The sequence below is a fragment of the Zosterops lateralis genome, assembly GCF_965231275.1.
Source record: "Zosterops lateralis genome assembly, chromosome: 2".
NCBI lineage: Eukaryota > Metazoa > Chordata > Aves > Passeriformes > Zosteropidae > Zosterops > Zosterops lateralis.
Genome location: NC_139763.1, coordinates 73,172,532 through 73,194,023, shown reverse-complemented (window position 1 = coordinate 73,194,023; position 21,492 = coordinate 73,172,532). Strand labels below are relative to the sequence as shown.

Sequence of the window (21,492 nt, the reverse complement as noted above, 5' to 3'; positions counted from 1 at the left end):
AGACCTCTGAACTGAAGTGTTGGTGAAACTGTTTGGTTGTTATTTTCTGGATTATGTTAACCAAAATTTTACCTTCAGAACAAGATAAAGTCAAGCTATTTAATTAATACCCTTTGCAACATAATCCTAAACTACTCTAAAATGTACTGGTACTGGTGAAAGTACAAAAGTAATGATGTCTACAGCGCAGTGTGTGTCCCAGGCAAATAAAGGCAGTAAGCTTCTGCTCCAAGAGTTATGAACAAAATCAGACACACCAGTGACCACTGTCAATGGAGATGTGAGAAAGTAAATAAATAGCAACAGAAAATAACAGAGAAAGCAGTTTGAGGTATTTTTCCTGTTACTGGCTAAATTCTAATGGTTCCAAACTGGTAATATAAAAATTTAGGAATGATAAGAGAGGAATAAGGATCTTCAACCTCAACATCTCACAGTACTTCTTTTACTCTCATCATTATCAGCTTTGCAACATTTCTACCAGAGCCCTAACTATTGAATACATAAATAAGAAACATACATTGAAGTACTTCAGAGTCATTGCAAATGAGAATGCCAATCTCAGATAGGCTATGAGGTCCTACAGAAAGTCCTCAGATACATGACCTTAAAGACACAGACAGCAGTGTTCCTAGTATTTGCTTTATCAATGAATAAATGTGGAGCATGAGGAGACAGAGATAACTGATACAAAAATTTCCTGCCACAAACACCTGCACTGTCCAAATGCTTGTGACTTGCAAGTCAAAGGAATCTTCAAGAAGACATTTTGACACAAAAAGACTAACTCAGATCCAAAATTAAACATCTCTTTGTAGCACTCCTGCCTCAAAGAGAAGCACCTGTTGGAATTACATCTCTTAGACCCATAAATGAATCCATGGTCTTTGCTTCTAAGTTCTTGTAAAGTCAAACTTCTGCATTCTGTAATCTACATTCCTAATTATCCACATAAGCAAAGTTCTCAGCATTCAACTGTACATCTCCAAATGGGTTTTCTTTCTTTTACTTTCCTATAAATCGGATCTCAACTTGCAAGCCTATTAATTTTTTACCACTTTACCACTACAATTCCCACTCCCACATTCAGTCCAGTCCCGCATTCACAGCACTCACTTTGCGCCCAGCTGTAAAATCCCTGCCTCCCTGTGTGTGCAGCTGGGAACCCCAGCACCTTTGGCAAAGACAAACTGTATCCCAATACTCAGGTTTCTTGTTGCTACTTTAATCTCTTTAGACTGAATCATGCTTCTCTCTGTGCTCTGGCATCCATGCCACATGCAATTTGAGCACCATGTGGAGTCTTGAGCCTGCACCCAATGTGCTGGCAGAGCCTTACCTCAGATTTCTGTCTGTGTTAAAAATGTGTCCTACTCTTGGACCCACATGGCAGAAGTCAGTGAGTCCCATATAACATTCAGCAAGCAGATATCTTTACCGCATTTCTTTCTACACAGCTGCATCTTTACTTCCATGCTCTGTATCAGAGCCTTTCTCCCATCACATCATTTCTTGCCCATGTCTTGTCCATCCCAACACAATGGTGCCAAAAAAACAGAGAAAGACTGGCAGGTTGTTAGTTTCCCAGATAGATTTGGGAAATCAAACATATTCTGCAAGCTGCACAGCTTATTTATCATAAAGTTTTCAAGATAAATGTTTTAAGTACAGCTGTACTGCATGTCTATGCTACCATCAATTACTTTAACAGGACATTAGTACTTCTATCAGAGAAGCTTCCACTAGTTTCTGTATTGAAATAAGCTCAACTGACTGAAAACAAAACAAAACAAAAACAAAAAAACCAACCAACCAACCAAACAAACAAAAAAAACCACCCCTCAACCAACCAACCAACCAAGAAACCCAATAAAACAACGTAACAACTCACCAGTGCCTCTCAGAGTAATGAAAACATTTGTTCAAGATTTTACCAATGTGAGTAAAACTTGATTTTTAGGAGTCTCTCAAAGACTGAGAGTTCAGGACATTGATGTTTTCAACAGTAAGAACTGGAAAGTAACTTCACAATCAGAAGAATCAAGAATTATGTTTCAGAAGAATCAAGAATTATGTTTCCCCATTTGGAAAGTGCAATACACCAAAAGAACATGACTTGCAATAAAAAATTACAAAGTTGGCAGCAGAACAGTAGAAACACACAAACTGCCCTAGGCCTGCAGTTCTCACCTATCTGCAGTGATTCTCCTCCCATCAAAGGCACTGTGCAGCCCGAAGTCACACAGCTGAAACTACACACCTTTGACAGCTGCTATTGTTTAGGCTTCTGGAAGTGGAAATACGGCCACCAAAGTTGTTACTGTTTAAATGTGTATTTGGCTGAAACGCAATAAAATTACACAAGAACAGAACAACTTGGAAACTTTGATTTACAGCAAAATCAACTTTCTTTATCTGTCAGTCCTTCAAGCACTATTTTATTACTATTTACATAACCACCACTGCCACAAAAGCATCCATACAACAGGTTGATACTAAAGGCTTGCCTCAACTCAGTACTTCCTTTCCAACAGCAGCCCATGAATTGTTCTTACATTCCTTCCACAGCAAAACCAGAGAATGATACTTTCAGGGATATGTACTGTACTGCCTCAGCTCCCAGCAGTCAGGTCTTTGAGACTTTGAAGCTGGAGGGTGTTTCTGCACAGTCAAACATGAAAGTGTCTAAATGATCCCTGGATCCATTCAAATTTTTAGCATCCTAGTTTACTATGGCAGTAGCTTTCATCATTGAGTTTATGCTCTCAGAGATGTGAAAGAATCCTGTCAGATTTTTGAGGCATTATCTGAATGTCTGTGCTCACCAAGGGTGCCTGGTCCAGAGTTTCCCAACAACTGTTGGAATTCTTAAAAAAGAGATATCCATTTTTGCAGTATTATGCTAGATAGCATATAAAAAGGTGCTTAAATTAGTATTTAATTAACTTCATATTTTGGTTTTGTGATCCTCGGGTAAGTTCAATTTCTCATCCACAGTCTGTCATTGTTCATGTATCCTTTCCTCCTTCAAAAATCTTGTTCTTAGCATGACTTATTTTATATCAGATCTCTTCCTTTCAAGGAAAGGTTACACTGTGGAAACCTCTTTTAATAGTGAATGTTACAGTTGAGCTAGCTTTTCCTCATTAACTTAACCTTCCTTGCTCACAATTTTTAGTAGTTGTTTTTACATAGTAGTTGTTTTTATTCTCAAAGATATTTTTTCACCAGTGTTCTTATGGTTTCAAAAATAATTTAGAGGCTAATTTGGATAGGGACAGACTCATCAGTGGTGCTCAGAAACAGAACAAGGGGCAAAAGGCACGAACTATAAACTCAAAGTTACATCTGAATAGGAAGAAAAAAATTCTTTACCTTGAGGGTGACAAAGAACTGAAGCAGGCTGCCCAATGAGAATGAATATTCTCCTCTGAAGTTATTAAAAACCCACCTAGACGTGATTCTGTGCAACCTGCTATAGTAGGGGGCTGGGCTAGACGATCTCCAGAGGTCCCCTCCAACCCAAACTATCCTGTGACTGTATGTGACTGTCTTTTCTATCCTGTGTTTTCCAACATGACTACAGCTGTCTGAAGGTGTTTCTCTTATCATAAACTCGAGACTTTGTATTAAAAGTTTAACCTTTTTAAAATTTAAATGAACATCTTCAGCAGTAGACCAGTTTCTTCCTCCCAACACTGTTTTACTTACTGTTATTCACCACCTCCTTTATATTGTATTACATTGCTAGTGCAAGCCAGCTACAGGTAAGCAAAATCAGTTCAGCAACTATGTTTAAACACTTCTTTGGAAAAAGATTTGCCTTGCTTATAGTAATATTACCTTAGTTTTAAGATCTTTACCTGTATTTGTGTGCATGGTTGTTTTAAACAACTTGAGAAATCAAAACACAAGTAAGTCCTATTAAAGCTCAGTCGAAACTCTTCTCAAGAGAACAGCAACAGACTCACAACTCAGCTCCTGCTGCTGAAAGATCAGACTTTTCAGCAGAGAACAGCTAACTGTGGGAAAAGCAGAAGCCACACAAACAAATGATTCTCAGCTAGAAGTCTGAATGGGCAGGAGGAGGAGAAATCTGTCTTTACCTACAAGTATCAAGTAACAGTTAAACTATGAGTGCAGCTCCTGAAAGGCCAAAGAGAAAATCATTTAAAATATCTTCATGACCACTGTACACTAGGCCAAGAACACTAGAAAAAAACCAAACAGGAAATGATGAGAAGCCTACAAAACGAAAAATCAGTATTTTGATTCCTGTGCTTTTAAAATTATTCTTTTGATTGCCCTGAAAATAACAGTATTCTGAAAAAAGAAAGCAGGAGAAAGAATAATTTTTACCACCACATATCACCTTGTTTTTGTCAGTCTTTGCTTTTTATAATTGACATCACTTCTTACGGGGCTTGATTTACATTTAAATATACATTTTATGTTCATAAGGGACAGCTGAACAAAGATTACACAAATTTAAGGGATGTTTAAATATACAATTTCATTTATCACATCTACAGAACTGACCAAGTACTGAAAAAAGAAAGATATACATACACCCACAAGTCTCCAAGCTTCACTTATCACTGCATACTGTAGTCGATTCAGAACAAATCCCTCAATTTCTCTGTTTAGTCTGACAGGAGACTGACCAATCTTCTTCATCAGGGCATATGTTCTCTCTGTTGTAGAAGGATCTGTTTCTGGATGAGGAACAATTTCAACCAACGGCACAAAGTAAGGTGGATTTACCTCAAGAAGAAACAGAAAAGAAGAACATCAGCCACCAACAGGACAAGTTAATATAAAGCATCTTTATAGCTGGCACTAGCTTGGATAATTTCCAGTGAACACAGCAAGCCTGACATTCAGACCTTGGAAGATTTCACCAATCATTAATTCAAATTAAAAGAAATAATTAAACTTGCACTAAATTAAACTCTGTTTAACCCCAGCAAAGTTCATGGAGCTACATCAGAGATGACAGCACTCAAACAGTACTAGAAGATTTTATTCTGACTTGAGGAACTGTTTGCTCAATATTCAGGTTGCTTGTTGTTGTAAGACATATGGTCACCACCTGTCTTTCCAAATTAAGCAAGGCATTTCCTTTTAAAGAGTCAGGAACTTTATAACAGAAGTATTGCTAAACACCACCTGTAAGATGCAACACTTAACAGATAAGCAGATACTGGCCCAAGCCTGTAAATATATGCTAAATACAGTAACAGATATCACATAAAGCATACTTTGAAAATGTTGCAGAACAGGTTACCTTCAAACACTGTACTTAGAAAAAAATAAATTACCTCTCCCTGACTCTTCCCAAATGTAATTTCTCATCAAGTCAAGATCTTTGTGTTATGTATTTTTGAAGTGAAAACCAAAAAAATCCTAAAGAACATCCTGGAAACAGGAAAAAGTTCTTCAGGTCATAGTGTTATAGACAGTAATGCAGCATGCATGCTCTTTCTAAAGTAGCAGTCCTTCAGCTGTACTCTTAAAGGTGTTAAATTGCTCTCCATCTAGTTCCAGGCAACAGAAAGAGCTAACATATTATAAATTACTACCAGGAATAACACTGACATTTAAAAAATGTAATTAAATACTGATTCTTTCATCATGCTCCCTTATAATCAACTTCTCTTAACTGTGCTCCTGTAAATGCAAATACGGGATTTAGTCACAGGAACATGCAAGCAGCCTTTCCTCCATGCATGTTCCTTCTTTTCAGTATTTACATGGTTCTTTTTCCTGCAGGGTCTGACATCTGCTCTATTTACTGATGTAACACACTTCATTCCTTTTAGAGGGTCTTGTGTCCCAACACAGCCTCTCTCCCATCAGTATCTTTGGCAGTGCCACCACCAACACTGAGAAGAACAGTGTGGTGGATGGACACCAGCCAGTGGTGCCAGGCAATTGAGCAAGACCCAAAACAGTGCAAGCACTAAGACATTCTCTGAGGCTTTCCTAAACCTTAAGTATACCACAGGTTCCAATCAGAAAGAGGAGACTAAGGCTATTAAAAATTTCTTCAAGGATTACTGCTGACAATGATCTTATTGAAGCATTCCTTTTCATGAACTTGGCACAGTAAACATATGGGTGTGTTCATGAGCACACTGAGGAGACACAGGAAGACAACTCTTCAGGAGCGAGATAATAGATACTGATAAAAACTGACAGTGATAGAACATAGATTAAATAGGGAATGGAAGAAAGTTTCTAAAAATGAGAAGTATTCCAGGGAACAGAAGGTCACCTTAGTGTAACAAAGTGACAGCTAAGAAAGAAGATGAAAAAAACCACTGAAAATAATTAAGTTACACAAAAGCTGTCAACAAACATAAATATTAATTTTAATGGACCAGTAGTAAGATTGGAACAAAAAATGGAAGACACAAATAATTTCTAACAGGAGAATTTGAGTTAAAAAAAAACAATCTGAGAGCGTTTAATGCAGGTTTGAAGTTGTTTGATTGCAGGATTTCTTGTAAAACAGGGGACTTCACTCAGTGGCACAATCTCCTCTCCTCTAGATTTCTAGTTGTGTGACCTAGCAGGCATATACAGTACATGAGAAAAGAACCACCCTGCAGCAGACCTCTACTGATCCACTGCCTGAAACTGCTTTCAGATAACAGCTGTACCTGTTTTGTATTGTAACGTAAGTAGTGTGTGCATTTCTATCGTACAGCTGTGCTGTGGGACTTTTTTTTTTTAATAATAAATGACCCATGTTAAGCAAAGGCTTGAGCTGCTTCTGCACTTTGAGCATTTCATTTAATTTCATTTAACCTCAACACCTTCACCCATGCCAGAGGCACTACAAATTTAGCTTTTAATTTTTCTGGTATATCAAATTCCATACTTGATTTCAGTGTCTTGCACAGCTGCTTGCTTCCTGCAGCAACCAAATCCTACTATTTGTGTCCAAGATCTTAATAAAAAATAAACCAAAAGAACCCACCCAAAGCCAACAATGCTACAAAGCAAGCATGTTTCCTGATGCAGATGCAGAAAGGCCCCTGGAAGAGTACACTGGTTTACAGCTTCTTTGGTAGACTCAGAAGAGCTGAGTGAAGCTGAGATTACTAAGAAAACAGTCTCATTTGGACTGCAAAGCCATTCTGGAACAATTAGACATTTTAAGGTACTCCAGAGCATTCACTTTGACAAAATACATATCTTCAAAACAGAAACATTGAAAATATTTATGCAGAGACAGACTACCTTTCCAGATCTGATAAAATCTGGTTTCAGGAGTGGCTCCTAGGAAGACTGCAGTTCAGACTAAACAAAATCAACTGGTACAGACCAACTTGGGAAAATATTAAGAAAGAGTACAGTAAAATCAAAGACTGACAAGAGTCAGGCAGCCATGAATTGGTTAAAAAAAAGAAATTGTATAGTTACTTAATATCAAAATGTTAAAGAGACATTATGTCTTCTCTTGCACTACAGAAAATTACAACCCTGGAAATGAGAGATAAGGAACTATTGAATTTTAGACTGGAGAAAGGCTAGACCTAGGCACAGATACATATTTTGAAATTTGACTTTTTTAATAATTAAAAGGGATTAAAAACTTATTATACAGAAATAAACCAAACCAAGCCTTTTATTCTCCTTGTCACTCAGGCACCCCAAGGCACAATGGTGGTGGTGGGGAGGTGTCAGAAAGGCACTGACCAAATGCTTTCACACTATAGCATTAGGCTACAGCTAGCTGTATAGACACTACAGCTACTACAGTAAAGTAGTGCTGTATTTTTCTATTCTTGAGCATGCCTAGGGAATTGACATTTACTTTACAGTCTGAGGGATGTCCTGGAGAGACATCATGTAGTTACCAAACTGCAGAAACCAGGGCAGCACCTTTCTTCATGACAACAGTCCTCTTAACTGACCAGCTGACTAGCAGACTAACATTGGGTTAACAAATTCATCAGCTTCTTGAGTAGTGGAAAACAGAAGCAGTAAGAATCCCAGTGATGATCAGGATAAAATGCTCTTCCATGAAGAGGAGAGATGTGATAAATTGCTGTCTGGCAGATCCAAACAGACCTCTACAGAAGCTCATAAGTGCCTTTGACCATTCTGAGGTCCTGCTGCAACATCTAGTAATTCCATTTTTGCATTAACTGCCCTGTCCCAGTTGGTCATGAAGCATACAAATTCAGCTCCAAGTCCAATTTGTTCAATGTCATCATTCCTTAATTCCTCTTTCTGGAATTAAGGAATACTGCTTCTGCCATCAAAAGTCTGAAGAAACTGGAGTCTAAATTTCCCATCTTTTATCAATATAGCCTGATAAGCACATGCAGCTCTGTGTTTGGAGTCTTACTGTTACCCAACAGAAGCTAAAAGAGGATACTAGACAAGACTAACAATGACACAAGAAGAAAGTAGCAATGCTATGAATTTGTACCCAAAATATAGAATTCCTACATTTTGAAAGCCATGTTTGAGAAAGTTTGAGAAACACACAATAATATGAGCACAACAGCTCATACAGAACATATCTTGAACCAAGAGTATGCAACATGCTACAGCCTCTCAATTTTGTAGATTAGTGCTGCTGCTCACAGAATAACCAAACTACAGCTTTTTTGAGCAGTTGGCCCTGCACACTTACAATGGCACACAAGAGCCCCAAATACTCTTCTGACTGTTTCAGTCTCCAGGAAGGAGTTTGGGATGCAGTTTACACAAAAAGGAAACATGCCACCATACTTACAGGATGTGACACGATGCACTGCTTGACATGTTTAAGGCCAGTGAACAATTTGCTGGGTAAGAGACAAGAGGTCGAACTGCTCAAGATAACACTGTCACCCACAATAAGGTCCAACTGACCGAAAATCTTCTTTTTCAGCTCCAGGTTCTCTGGAGTACATTCCTGGAATAAAACCAAAAACCAGTATTAGAAGTCATGTAGTTCAATAGTATCTATCCATACATCTCAGACTTCACTGATCCCATCTTAGACTTAGACACCTAGGAATTCAGCACAAACCATCTATTTTAATCAGCCTAGATATACCAGTGAGCCATTGACACAAAATTATCTTCCCACAGCTACAGAAATGGAAAGCCCAAGCATTTATGTACAGCAGAATACGGACCACCACATCCTACAGGAGATTTAACACATAAGAAAATATTCTGCTTTGTCTAAAATACAGGCCTTAACTTACTGAGAGAGAGAACACAATACAGAGATTACCACTTTTTAAGAGAATCTCACATGATAGAAGTCAGTATTCTATCTCAGACAAGATGGAAATGAACAGGTGTATCTCAAAAGAAGACAAACTTACAATCTCCAGAACTATGGCAGGACATTCCAAGGTACAGCTCTGCAACCTTGCTTAAACAATTCCTAGAGTTGAAATTAAGGAAGATACTTAAGCATTTCAAGCGTGAGGCTCACTGAAAAAGACTCATGAAGACCATCTGAAGTAGAATGAATGCTATCAAAACTTCTTCCAAAGCTACTGAGAACATTCAGCTCTACACTACTGTGTGAAATTTCACATGCGTGAGCCAAGAGCCACAACCTACAGTCACCAGATTTCCAAAGTTATGTCCAGGAGATGCCTCAAGGAGAGCATGCAAAGATGTACTAGTCTGGGAGGAGAAGAACATGGGATAATAACTACAGTGGATCCCACAAGCAACAGAAAAGTCTTCAGCCTACAAGGAGAAAATGGAGGAAGGAGGTCAGCCTGTTTTTGAGGGTTTTTGGAAGAGTTTAAAAAATCCAATCAGGATCCCAAAATTGCAAAACCTCTTAAAACACACAGAAAATACTTGCTCTTTTCCAACTCTAACCTCCTCTCACCTGTCAGTACATCATTCTGTCCCTTCTGTTATGCTGAATTACACATGGCAGGATTAGAGGAAAAGGCTACATTTGACATAATCCAAAATTTACATTTAATATCTACTGCTTCAGAACAAACTCTGTGGCAAGAATGTCCAGGGCCACAGTTTTTAAACCAAAAAATGTTTTAAAAGTAATTTGAAGTCTTAAAAAACAACCTGCATGGAACAGTACCAAAGGTTCCATGATGCAGAAGAGATAAACAGGGTCATTTAAGAACTCCAGATAGAGCCCACAGTATTAGACGGCCTTATCAAAACAAAATGATACTCTGCTCATAGTTCCAGAATCCCTGCTTGTTGGTTAAGTTTAAATAGCTTCTTTTAGTGAAGCCAAAGATGACGAGAACTCTGCAGATACTGTTCAAGCTAATAAAAGAGCTGCTCTGAATAGGTTTATGAACTTGAAACTCTAAGCCTGCTCTCACATGAGATGATAATCGAAAAGGCAAACTCAAATCTGCTGGAAACTCAAACCTGCCATGGTTACGTAAGGTTTCTGAATGGGCCATTTGCTTAGAGTTTCTTGTATAGTGTCACAATTGTATTCAGGTTGTTGGACGACTGCAATAAAGCTTCTGTTCTCAAGCATGCAATTATTTTCTCAGAGACACCAATTCCCTGAAGAACAGGGGGAAAATTAAGCTCTAAACAATCCATTAAAAAGGAACCTCACTTACTGTCAGTTATGTAGCCTGGAGAGGTCTGAAGCTATTCTGTTTACCATGAGAAAGAGAAGATCAAACAGAGAGCAGATAAGATATGGGTATAAAGCTACCACAGTTTCTCTCAAAAAAACAGTGCAAAAAGGTAAGTAGGCACCACTATGCATTTTAAGTGACACTGTATATTTCTGTGCCCTTTTCTTAAGGAAGATCATACATCTCATTTGCAGTGAACAGTAAACCTTTATTCCAAGGCCTGGTCACAAGGTTGCTACAAATCTGGCTTCCAATTTAAACATTATTAGACATCTCTTAAGAGCCTGATCAGAACATGACAGCTGTTAATTTTTAAAACCCATCTCCTGGAAGTGTTGTATTGAATTAAAGGCTTAGATGTAAGAGGAATTACACTATTCAAATACATGTTCAGAGAACACACAGCAGCTACCTGAACCAATTTATGAACTCTTAAAGAACTACACGAAGATAAAGCCATGCTAGATTCCCTCCCTAGCTACTGATACACCACATGGTGATTGAGGCCTAGTTGCCCCTAATTAAGATGCTGCACTCATACGACACAACCCCTGAAATATCAGTACATGGAAAGCCAGTGAGTTTTATCTGTTTAAATCCAGTATCTTTGTGGTTTTATATAGGCCTTTCTCACCATGCCACCCACCATCTGTGCTCCCACATGCACCCACGCTCATCTAAATGCACAACTTCATTCTCCGATATTTAAATGCTGGCACCTCCCCAGGTTCTTCCCATCCATTCTCAAATATGCATAGGTAGCAACTCCTCTGTAAATTCTAGAAAAACACTCCCCAAAACACTATCTTGCAAAGTACCTTTTCCTTATACTATCAATGAAAATTGCTGCTGAGCAATTTATTAGTACTGGGATGCAAAAGAAACAAAATATGGCCTGAAGCAAAGTCCTGCAACACAGCAGTATGGTCCTAAAATAAGTAAACATCCTACACAAGCAGTATAAGATGAAAGCCAGATATTTAAACTAGCATGCAGAAGGTCAAAGATTAGCAACCACTCAGCAACAAGCAAGCCACTTTCTGTAAAATCATCTGGAAGGGCTGTCACAGAGCGCAGCATCAAGCCTTCCCAATAACAAGTATAGAGTCTGATGGTAGTCACCATCAGGTATTAGGAACTGATGAACAAAGAAGTCTGAAAGCTACAGCTGCACAATGAATTCCTACCTCCTGACTAGATGCTGTCTGCTGCAAATTCAAAACATAAATAAAGTGTTTCTTTGGTAATCTTAATATGAAGGTTTATGATAATATATACATTCCTCCAAGTAAAGATAGATCTGTCTTGAGCTCTCCTAGACCCATCTTCACTGCAGGAGTTTATCCCATACCACAGGATTCTTCCAAGTAGATTTTGGCCCAACAGGCCAAAGTTGTCCCTCCTGAAGTCAAGGGCTGTAATCCCAGTTTTTGTCTTCTCCTCTCAGGATCCTCAACTTCACCATCTCATGGTCAGTATAGCCAAGACTTTCCCCTGACCTCCACATCTCCAATCAGTTCTTCATTGTCTGTGAGGTCCAGCACATCATGTCCTCTCTTCTAGTTCTCAACCACCTGCGTTAAAGTCATCATGAATCCATTCCACAATCCTTCTGAATTCTTTGTGCTCTCCTTTGCTGTCCCTCCAGCAGATATTGATGTGGCTAAAGCCCCACCATGAAGACATGGGCCTGTGAATGGCAGGCTTCTGAAGAAGGCCTTTTCTTCCTGATCAAGTGATCTGTAGCAGACGTCTACCACAAAGTCTCCCATATTGGTGGTCCTGCTAATCTTGATCCATAAGTTCTCAACTGACTCCTCAATCAAACCAAGGGAGAGCAAGAAGCACCCAATTCCCCTCCCACAGCTATTTCCCTCCTACAGCTATTCACCTTTGTCTAGTACCACGTAACCCCTGAGTTGCATTTTGCTGTCATGCCACAGCTGCTACAGCAAGGGCATCCTGTGCCCTTGCCAGACATAACTAAGGTAGAAAATTATTATCTAGAGTTCTTCAACTTCCCCTTTCCCAGTAAATTCAGTAAGGTTTTAAGCAGCAGGTAAATTGTTTAGAAGCCATGACCACTTTGACTGCAACAAGAATGCTCCTCATCTGCAGCTAAGTGAGGATCTCCAAACATGCCACAAGCCCCTGCTCTGTTTACACACATATAAAACTTACAGCATTTTAAGGAGCCTCAGCTTGTCAGTGCTGTGATTTAGCTGACATTTTTAAGGCACTCCTCTAGAACAGCTCCCAGAGTCAAGTGACAGCAATCCTCTCCTCTCACAGAATGAGGCCACAGCAGCAGCTTTCAAAGCACCGAACTATCCCACAAGCAGGACCCAGACTGTCAGCACTCCTGCAACAGGAACCACATTATGTCCAGCTTTTTGTGGGAATCTAAAGAACTTCATAGGATTAAGAGACAAAGAGTTCTGCATTTCAGAAAAAGAGCTTTTCTGAAAGCTTGGTGTCTAATACATTTCTACAAATACTTCCATTATCTTCTATAGTTATAATCCACTAGAAAAAGAACTTCACAGAAAAGACAGGCATAATGGTTTTACTTTCAATCTAACAAGTCACTTGAGAATGTTTTATTTCTAAAACAAAGCCTGAATAATATAAACCTACAAAAAGCAGGTGGATTTTTATCCAAATCCAAAGCCTGTGGATTTTTATATACATAACCTGAATGCCGTTTAAGACAGACATTAAAATTATCTGAAGAGGAGACCTGCATATTTAATGAAATTAAATATAGAGGTTTCAAATCACTATCTATAGATAGCAACTGTATAGGCAAATACAATTATTCCATATAATTTTACTATATCTAAATAATATAATAAAGGATTCTTGTAAAAGCTTCTTTGAATGCTAAAATAAGCTCTCTCTGCAAATTAAACTCTGCCATTTGACAACAAGTTCTGTTTTCCCCAACATCACTGGCAAAGTTACTGAAGTTACCAAAGCAAAAAGCCATCTATTTGCTCCATCTTGCATATTGACTGCTGTGTTTCAGTCATCATTTTATCGAATCCACATCAAAATACATTTTGAGCAAAAGAGTGTTTAAAATGCTTACTACTATCACTAGTATTTAATTCCAAATTATTCTAATTTTTATTTAGGCTTTTTCAGGCTTTTTAGGCTGCAGGGTTTAGGTGTGTATTTCCATTCTGGAAGAGTGAAGATACACCTTTTATTAAGGAAAGTTGAGCTTTTTTCTATTGTATCCCATGTCAGACACTAAAGTGCACTCTAGTCAGTAAACAAGAGTCACACACATGAACCAGGGGAACTACACCACCTCCAATTAAAAAATGTGACATTTTGACTGCAGAGGCTGGGAGTTCAGCTGGTGAAACAAGCATAGAACATAAAATTGTATTTTTAATATCACTACAAATTATTAAGTCAGAGTATCAATTTTGCTTCTGATATTATTGCTAACCAATAGAACTTAGCTCAAATATCTATTTTTTTTCCTACATTGAATAGGTTTGAAAATTTCACAAAATTCAAAATCATTACAATATTTCAAATACAAATACTTGTCTTCGAGTATTTTGGACTTTTCCATCATGGCCCACTCAAAAATAGTTTTAGATGCATATTTTGAGGCACTTCGGAGGTGAACAGTATGTGCATCTAACAGTATACCAAGACAATATTAAAACAAGGTGACAAACAAAAAATTGTTATTTCAAAGATGGTAAAGGGAAAACGTTTATTTCAGTCTCTTTTTGTAAAGTGTTTCTGCCCTCCTTGAGGAGAAAGGCAGGGCCAGCAGCTGGGTAGGAGGCACACACACTTTTGCATGGCTTAGGGATGAGACACACACACAGCTGTTGTGGAAAGGAGACCCCAGGCTGTGGCATACCTTTCAGTGCAGTGTCAGGATTTTGATCAGCTAAAATGAGGTAGAATGAGGAAAAAACCCCAAACAACAAACCACCAGAAAAGCCCTGAAACGCTTGGATGTGAGGCAGAAACCCAACCCAGTGGGATACACACAGGGGAACAGGAGCTGATCAGACTGTCTGCCCCTTTCCCACAGCAGATACTCATTCCACTAAGAGGGCACACAACTTCCTCCCAGACCATTTCAAGCTCATGAACAAAAAACAAATCATTAGCAAAAATACCATTTGCAACACAAGCCCCCTTAGGTATAAAACAACTCTAGTTAGTCAAAAACAAGCCACACAACCTTGGCAATCAAGACTTCTATTTTGACCTTAACTAAATTACTAACTACTGCTATCCTGTAAGCCAAGGGTAAAAAGGCATAATAAGGGCAGCAGCTCCTTTAATTGAAAAGCAGACTGGCTTTTTTAACTTTTTAACTGGTTTGTTAGAAATGGGAGGGCCACATTATCACCATGTGATACAATTATAAAAAATATAAATAAAGTATAGGCATGTGGGTTTCACATCCCAGGGGTTCAGTTACAGATTTTCTATGGGTTATGTATACACTGGAGCAAAATGCTAAACGTGGGAGGAGAAGGAATCACACCACAAGAGAATTTTAAGAACAGGTTAACACATTCTTGACAGACAGTTGTCTAGGTATGAGTGATCCTGCCTGCCTTTAGTCTCATCACTAGATGAAGTTTATTGTAAAAGCAATCATAAAAGATCAAGTAAAGCATCAGCACTTTCAGGCTAATCTAATTTTAAAAAATAATTTAAGGCTATAAATCACTTTAGATCTAGAGTGATAATTTCTTATTTGTCTTGAACATATGAGCTCATATGAGCGTGAAATCTGATGCTTCCTAAATCACTACCTCTTGAGTGACATGAAAGACTGTTGACTGCACAATACTGTGCAAGTAAACAACACTGAGGTGAAATCCAGCACTTGGATGGAAACATTTTGTACTTTCCTACGTTTCATAAACATACTCTATTAAAGAATCTGACCAATAAAAATATCAAGTTACTGCCATTTTATACTGTTCAGAATAAATGACTGAATTACAAGTGTCCTTTCAACTTTTACTAGAAAAAAAACCAGGATCTGAAGAGGTACTAGTTTTCAGAACTACATTTTCTAAAATAAGACTTGCAAATTTGGGAGGGTTTGAGGGGTTCTGTGAGAGGCTTTTTGGCCGGTTGGGGTTTTTTTTAACAAATACAGCAAATGAAGACAAGTTTGCTTCTTCTGTTAGTACCATGTCATGAAAAGTTCCATCATTTTCCATGATGTTCACATGTCCCACAAAATTTTCAAAAGGCAGACAAGTTGATCAGGCTGCTACAGATGAAGATCCTTTTTGTTCCCTCAGGAAAGGGCAATAAGATCTCAAACTACTTGACTGACATCCTCCTCCTTACATCTTCTCTCAAACTACTAGGTTTTTCCTGTTTTCCTCTATCCTGATCTCATCCATCCTGAAAAGTAGGGAAAGTGATCTAGGAAAGGCAATGGAAACACAATACCACCCAGAAAAGGGACCAGGGAGCAATGGAAGAGAACCTGAAGAGCAAGATTAATTGTCAGGCAGGATGACAGTTTTGGCAATTACAACCTCCTGAATCAGGGACCAAAACCATATTCAAGACTGTAATGGTAGATGACAGCAGCTGTTATATGCACAGAATAGGTGGGAAATAAATGTGGGAAAATTTGGAAGGATGTAAGTCCATTCAGCAGCAGCACCGCTGCAGTAACATGTTTACCCTAAACATCATCTTTCAGTTCAACTCAGACACTAACTTCATAAAATGTTTTACAGCAAGTCTTTAAGATCTGATCAGTTCAATCTCTAAAATTAGAAAGAAATTTCTCAAAACTTCTACAAAGACAGCAAGCCAGGTCCCATGGCTCAAATCTGTTCCCTCAAAAGCCAAAACAAAACTTCTGGTGCCTCAGGCCTGTGTTTAAGCTCTGCAGGGTAAAGCCAGGCCTAAGGTTATATTTGCCCAGCTGAGAACAAACAGACCCATGTTTGTCCATCCAGGGCTCAGTTCAGAAGAAGCCATGTTACTGCAATGCTTGCACTGCCTGCCAGCAGTTTTGTTTTTACACAGGTCTGTGACTGACAGAGCCTCCAAAGCAGTATGGTCTTCCAGCCTGTGAATTCCAGGCAGCTGAAGATATCTTCACCCACTGTCTGCAGACATTCCCTCATCCCTAGAAGTAAAACGGCTCTTGAAAGCCATCAGGAAAGTCAAACAAAAGCTTTGAGTAGAAACCGGTAAACAGTCAAAAACTAATTTTTATGACCAGATACACAAGACACCTGTTGTCAAACCTCCAAAGTCAATGCTGCTTTGGCACCCTGAAGGCACCACCAGGCTTTTTGAAAGCTGTTAACACTGTTTTTTAAAAATATGCCTAAATGGAAAAGATGAAAGAGCCAGCAAGATCTGAAAGATACCAGGTTGAAAATCTATTTGTGTCATTATCATCAGCTCAACAGTTTGTGCAGGTGTAATGGGGGGAGGAGGAGAGGGGGCAGAACACCTTCTCTTTTTAAAGGGGTGGGTAGGAAATGAAGATATTCTTCTAAAGCTTTTAGATTCTTTTAAAAGTAAAAAGGATAAATACCTCAAGAACACAAGGTGTAAGTTAAAAGCTTAACTTCAGCCCCTTGCCCAGTCTGCTCTGTTCAATGCCACAGCCCAACAGATGGGCTCAGAGATCACCTCTCAGTCACCTTGTGTGTCCATCTTCAACCAGCCCAGCCAGCCCTCAAAACTCACCAAAATGCACAGCACCTCAGGTGTCAAGAGTAAGATCTTAGCACTAGTTAGACATCTTACCTTCCTCTGACAGCTAGTAAACTTTATTGTTCAGTTAGCAAATTGTTGGATTTAAAACCTTTGGTTCTGTTTCAGTAGTGTTGTGGTAAGGGATCATACAAGTGCTGCACTGACTTCTGTTCAATTTATATTATTTATGAACTAGACACATACCCACTAAAATCTGGTTTTAATATTCAAAGGAGTACTAACATGTTCAATACACAATAATCACAAAAAGACAGTAGACAAAAGCCATCACATATTTATGCAGGAAAGCGAAGAACACAAAAGTAAGAAATATTTAATTCACCCATGATAGGCCCATGCCAGGAATATTACAGTACAAAGATATCCATTAATTTATCTCCATGGAGTTTTCAGTTAATGGAAAAGTTATTTCAGAATTAAAGCTTTTAATGGTATAAAAACTCGCAGTGTACATTCACCTACATGCTATAGGTTATGCACTTATTCCAAGTAGAATAGGAAAGTTCTGAGAAGTGAACTTGTGTGAATACTCAGATTGAGAGCAAAACACGGACTGATTTCCTTTTGAAGTTGATATAAAGCACACTAATCAAGACAAGTTACTTCATGAAAATGCTCAGGAGAGAGAATATATAACCTTTTAAAAGGTTCAAGACATTACTATTACAAATTCTCTTCTCAGTCCTCCTAATTATTTCCTGCATCTTTTCCCCTTTTGTATCTTCACTGATATAACCTAGGAAGTTCTATTTTTTACTACTTTATCCCATCTGTTTTAACTTATGACCTACAGAAACTACATAAAAGGCGACTGTCTGAAGAATTTACTCATGGAGGGCAAACATCAAGAAGTTTTTTAAAGCTTTAAGTGGACTTATTCGACAAAAGCCAGATTTGAAATGAAGTTAAGATTTAACCAACTGAAATTCAGGGTAAAGAAATGCAGGTCTCACGAAAATTCTGGAATAAGCTAATCAGTAGGTTGTATCATTAAACATGAAAATTGAGTCCTCTCTATTTGACTAAGATTAATGCAACAAAAATTTATTTTTTTAAGTAACTGAAAGTCAGAACACTTGTGCTTATAAGTTACAATTAGTACATTTTGTCTTTCACATTCAAAGCTGCACTAAGCAGCTTTAATATGGTTCAGTCATAAAATAGTCTGCTCACTGCTGAAATAAGGCTGTGAGCCTAGATTGTTTCATTCTATTCCACCACGCTCCTCCAAGAGGAAATTAAAGTCTATTTCAAATAAGTTGCCTGCCCACTTTCACTGTGCATTTGTTAACACCTTGAATCAAACTAAACTTTAAAGCTGTTTGGAGCTGTTTAAAACTTTAAATAGTTTGGAGAGCTGATACAAATAGTGCCAACCGTGTTTCACACATATGACTTGTTATCCATGGGCATACTGGAGCTCTTTTGTTTATTTTTATTGACATACTAAACAACTACATGTTTGGAGACATCAAGAGGGCTAAGGAAACATAAAATAGAAAGCTGTTGCTGTTAGGAGGCTATCAGCACAACACTGCTGTCTTCAGCTACCTGAAAGGAACACACAGGGTCTCTGAGGTGCAGGCTGGTAGGATAGGAGGTAAGAGACTGAAGTTGCAAGAAGAGATTCCCAATTAAATATTAGGGTAAAGTTGCACAATGACAGTAATCAAACACTGTAACAAGTTACCCAAAGAGACCAGAAGTATTTATCCAAAACTCAACTGCACAAATTCTCTGCAAGTTGATGCAAGTTGGTCCTGCAATGGGTTGGGTCAGATGACTTCCACAGATTCCTTCTAAAGAAAATTGCTTTGATTTTGAAATGTTTCCCCAATGCCAATTTTGTAAATGAACTGATAGTGGTGGAGAAGGATGCAGCCCTTGATTTAATCTGACATGGCATGCCAAAGATCATCTCTCATGGAACCAACAGTATACCAAAACTCAACATCCCTGCCAGAGCAACAAGACCCAAGAATTCCATCACAGTTTCAAAAGAAGATGGTAAAATAGAAGCCAGAATGCTAAAGAGATAGAAAGCTGGCACTAAGAAGGATCAATCAGATGCTTACAGGAAGCATACGGATAAAGTAAGGACACTATATAGATACACCAGCTAGTAAGAAATGCTTGAAACAGCAAAAGAAAACAAGAACCATGAGAATACTGGAAACAAGAAGACAGCTTCCACAAGCAGAAGGTAGGAAGAACAGTCAGATCTTACTCACTGGAATAGACTGGCCAGTGCTGTTTCACAGATAGCTGTGCCCTGTTACATCCATTCATAAACGACCTGAAAGTTAGCTCATGAAATTTAAATTGGCCATCATTACAACAACCAAAAACATTTGCAGAAGGACTTTACGAGACTGAGTGTTTAGACAATAAATTTGCAAATTAAACTTAGAAGAATTAGGTAATACATTCACAAACACAATACTATGAACTAACAAGCTCTGAGCTCATTAGTGATGGAAGATTAAGATACTGGGGGTGACAATATATAATGTCACGCTATGAAGAAAAGGAGTGAACACAAAACAGTGTACCACTGTAAAAATCTGGAGTACATTCACACCTTGAATTCTGTGTGAGGCCTCGCCCTGCCTCCCATTTTCTCCTCCTCACTTCACCAAATTGGGAGGAATAAAAGGTGCACTTTCAGTGGAATTGTTATTAGGAAGTCTGTGCCCTTTTTAGGATTGTGTTGCAGCTGATCAGACTGGGAATTTGCAGCCTGAAAAAGTGTAAGTTGAAAACTTGAGTGCAGCACGAATACATGTAGAGACAGCTAAGGGTACAACACTGGAATAATACTGGGGTATATTATATAATAACACAGGGTAGAAGACGCCAATCCTAATGAAAATTCATTCATACTTTATCCCAGAAATGGTCCTAGATTAGCCTATTCTCTGCACTTATGTCCAATTCCAGTGAGCATATCAATAATTAAGCAGCCACAAACTATCAGGTCTAACAGTTCAGTTTGTTCCCCATTCCAATTTTACTTAGCAGCACAGATTTCAAACCTGTATCAACCTGTATGTATCCACCCTGGTTTTAATACCCTAACACTCTGGGATAACTGTGTTTGGCTATAGCACCCCCTCACAGACAGAAGAGCCACCCCATATGTCATACTCTCTGCCTTCATTAGGTACCTGGAGAGCAAAAAACACATTTCAGATCCAGTTTTAGAATGTGTGGCACTCTCTAAGAAATAATCTGTCCCCCAAAAATCTCCTGTTAACATTCACTTCACATTCAGCCTTTTAACAGGTACAGTCATTATCATGGAGGTCAGCAATTCCCTCTCAGTTTAGCTGCCAGCCTCACCCTCCATAACTCAGAACAAACTTGCAAGGACTCTAATGTAGGATACCAAGCTAGAAAGAACTTTAACAAGCACAACTATATCCTTATGGGATCAGGATGTTGAACTCTCCAGTGCTCACCTACTGCGTAGCACAGCTTTTAATCACCTTTCTGAACCGTTTGTTAGGAGTTAACAAATCTTTGCTTACCTGAATGAAAGTAGCACCCTCTACTGCTGCCTTCAGGTCTGTACAGACGCTAATGAGAGCCAACTGCTGGTCCGCACTCAAAGCTCCTTTCAGGACTCCCATCTTCTCCATGTCTTTCATTTGTTTGCTGACAGAAACAACAGAGACTCATTTGAACACTTTATCATTGTTAACCCACTATCAATTTTTAAAAAAAGCTTCTTAACAAACCATGTACTGTACTATTTGTCGTGCCACTGCACACATCTATATTCAAAAATATAAAAGTTAATTTCAGTTATTTCTCCTTCCTCCCCCATCTTATCAAAGGTTTTTCTTCTCTTCAAGCACAGACAGCTCCAAGATCTACACCGAGATGCAAGACTATCACCACTTCAAATTTGTTTTAACTGATGCACAATCAGCAAGAGGGTTATTTTGCTCAAATTTAATGGGAAGCAAAGTCCCTTTAACATACTTAATCTAGTTTTACAAACAGCTCTTTTGCTACAAAGCCTCACTGCAGGAACACCTCTTTACCAGTACAGAAACAAATAAATACATTCAATACAGGCAAGAGTCCTTTCTAAAAACCATGCCATAACATTTTGGGTTTTTTTAATGAC

General features: G+C 38.5%; 1 protein-coding gene across 1 annotated transcript in view; it reads right to left on the bottom strand.

Moving 5' to 3' along the window:
• The window catches only part of CRYL1 (crystallin lambda 1), a 51,484-nt gene that overhangs the window by 20,642 nt on the left and 9,350 nt on the right, over window positions 1-21,492 (bottom strand). Inside the window, exons 3-5 of the mRNA XM_083854718.1 lie at window positions 20,888-21,014; window positions 8,756-8,917; window positions 4,570-4,764 (exon numbers count right to left, since the gene is read on the bottom strand). Coding sequence (XP_083710844.1) covers window positions 4,570-4,764; window positions 8,756-8,917; window positions 20,888-21,014 — 484 coding nt within the window. The remainder of the gene's footprint in view (window positions 1-4,569; window positions 4,765-8,755; window positions 8,918-20,887; window positions 21,015-21,492) is intronic.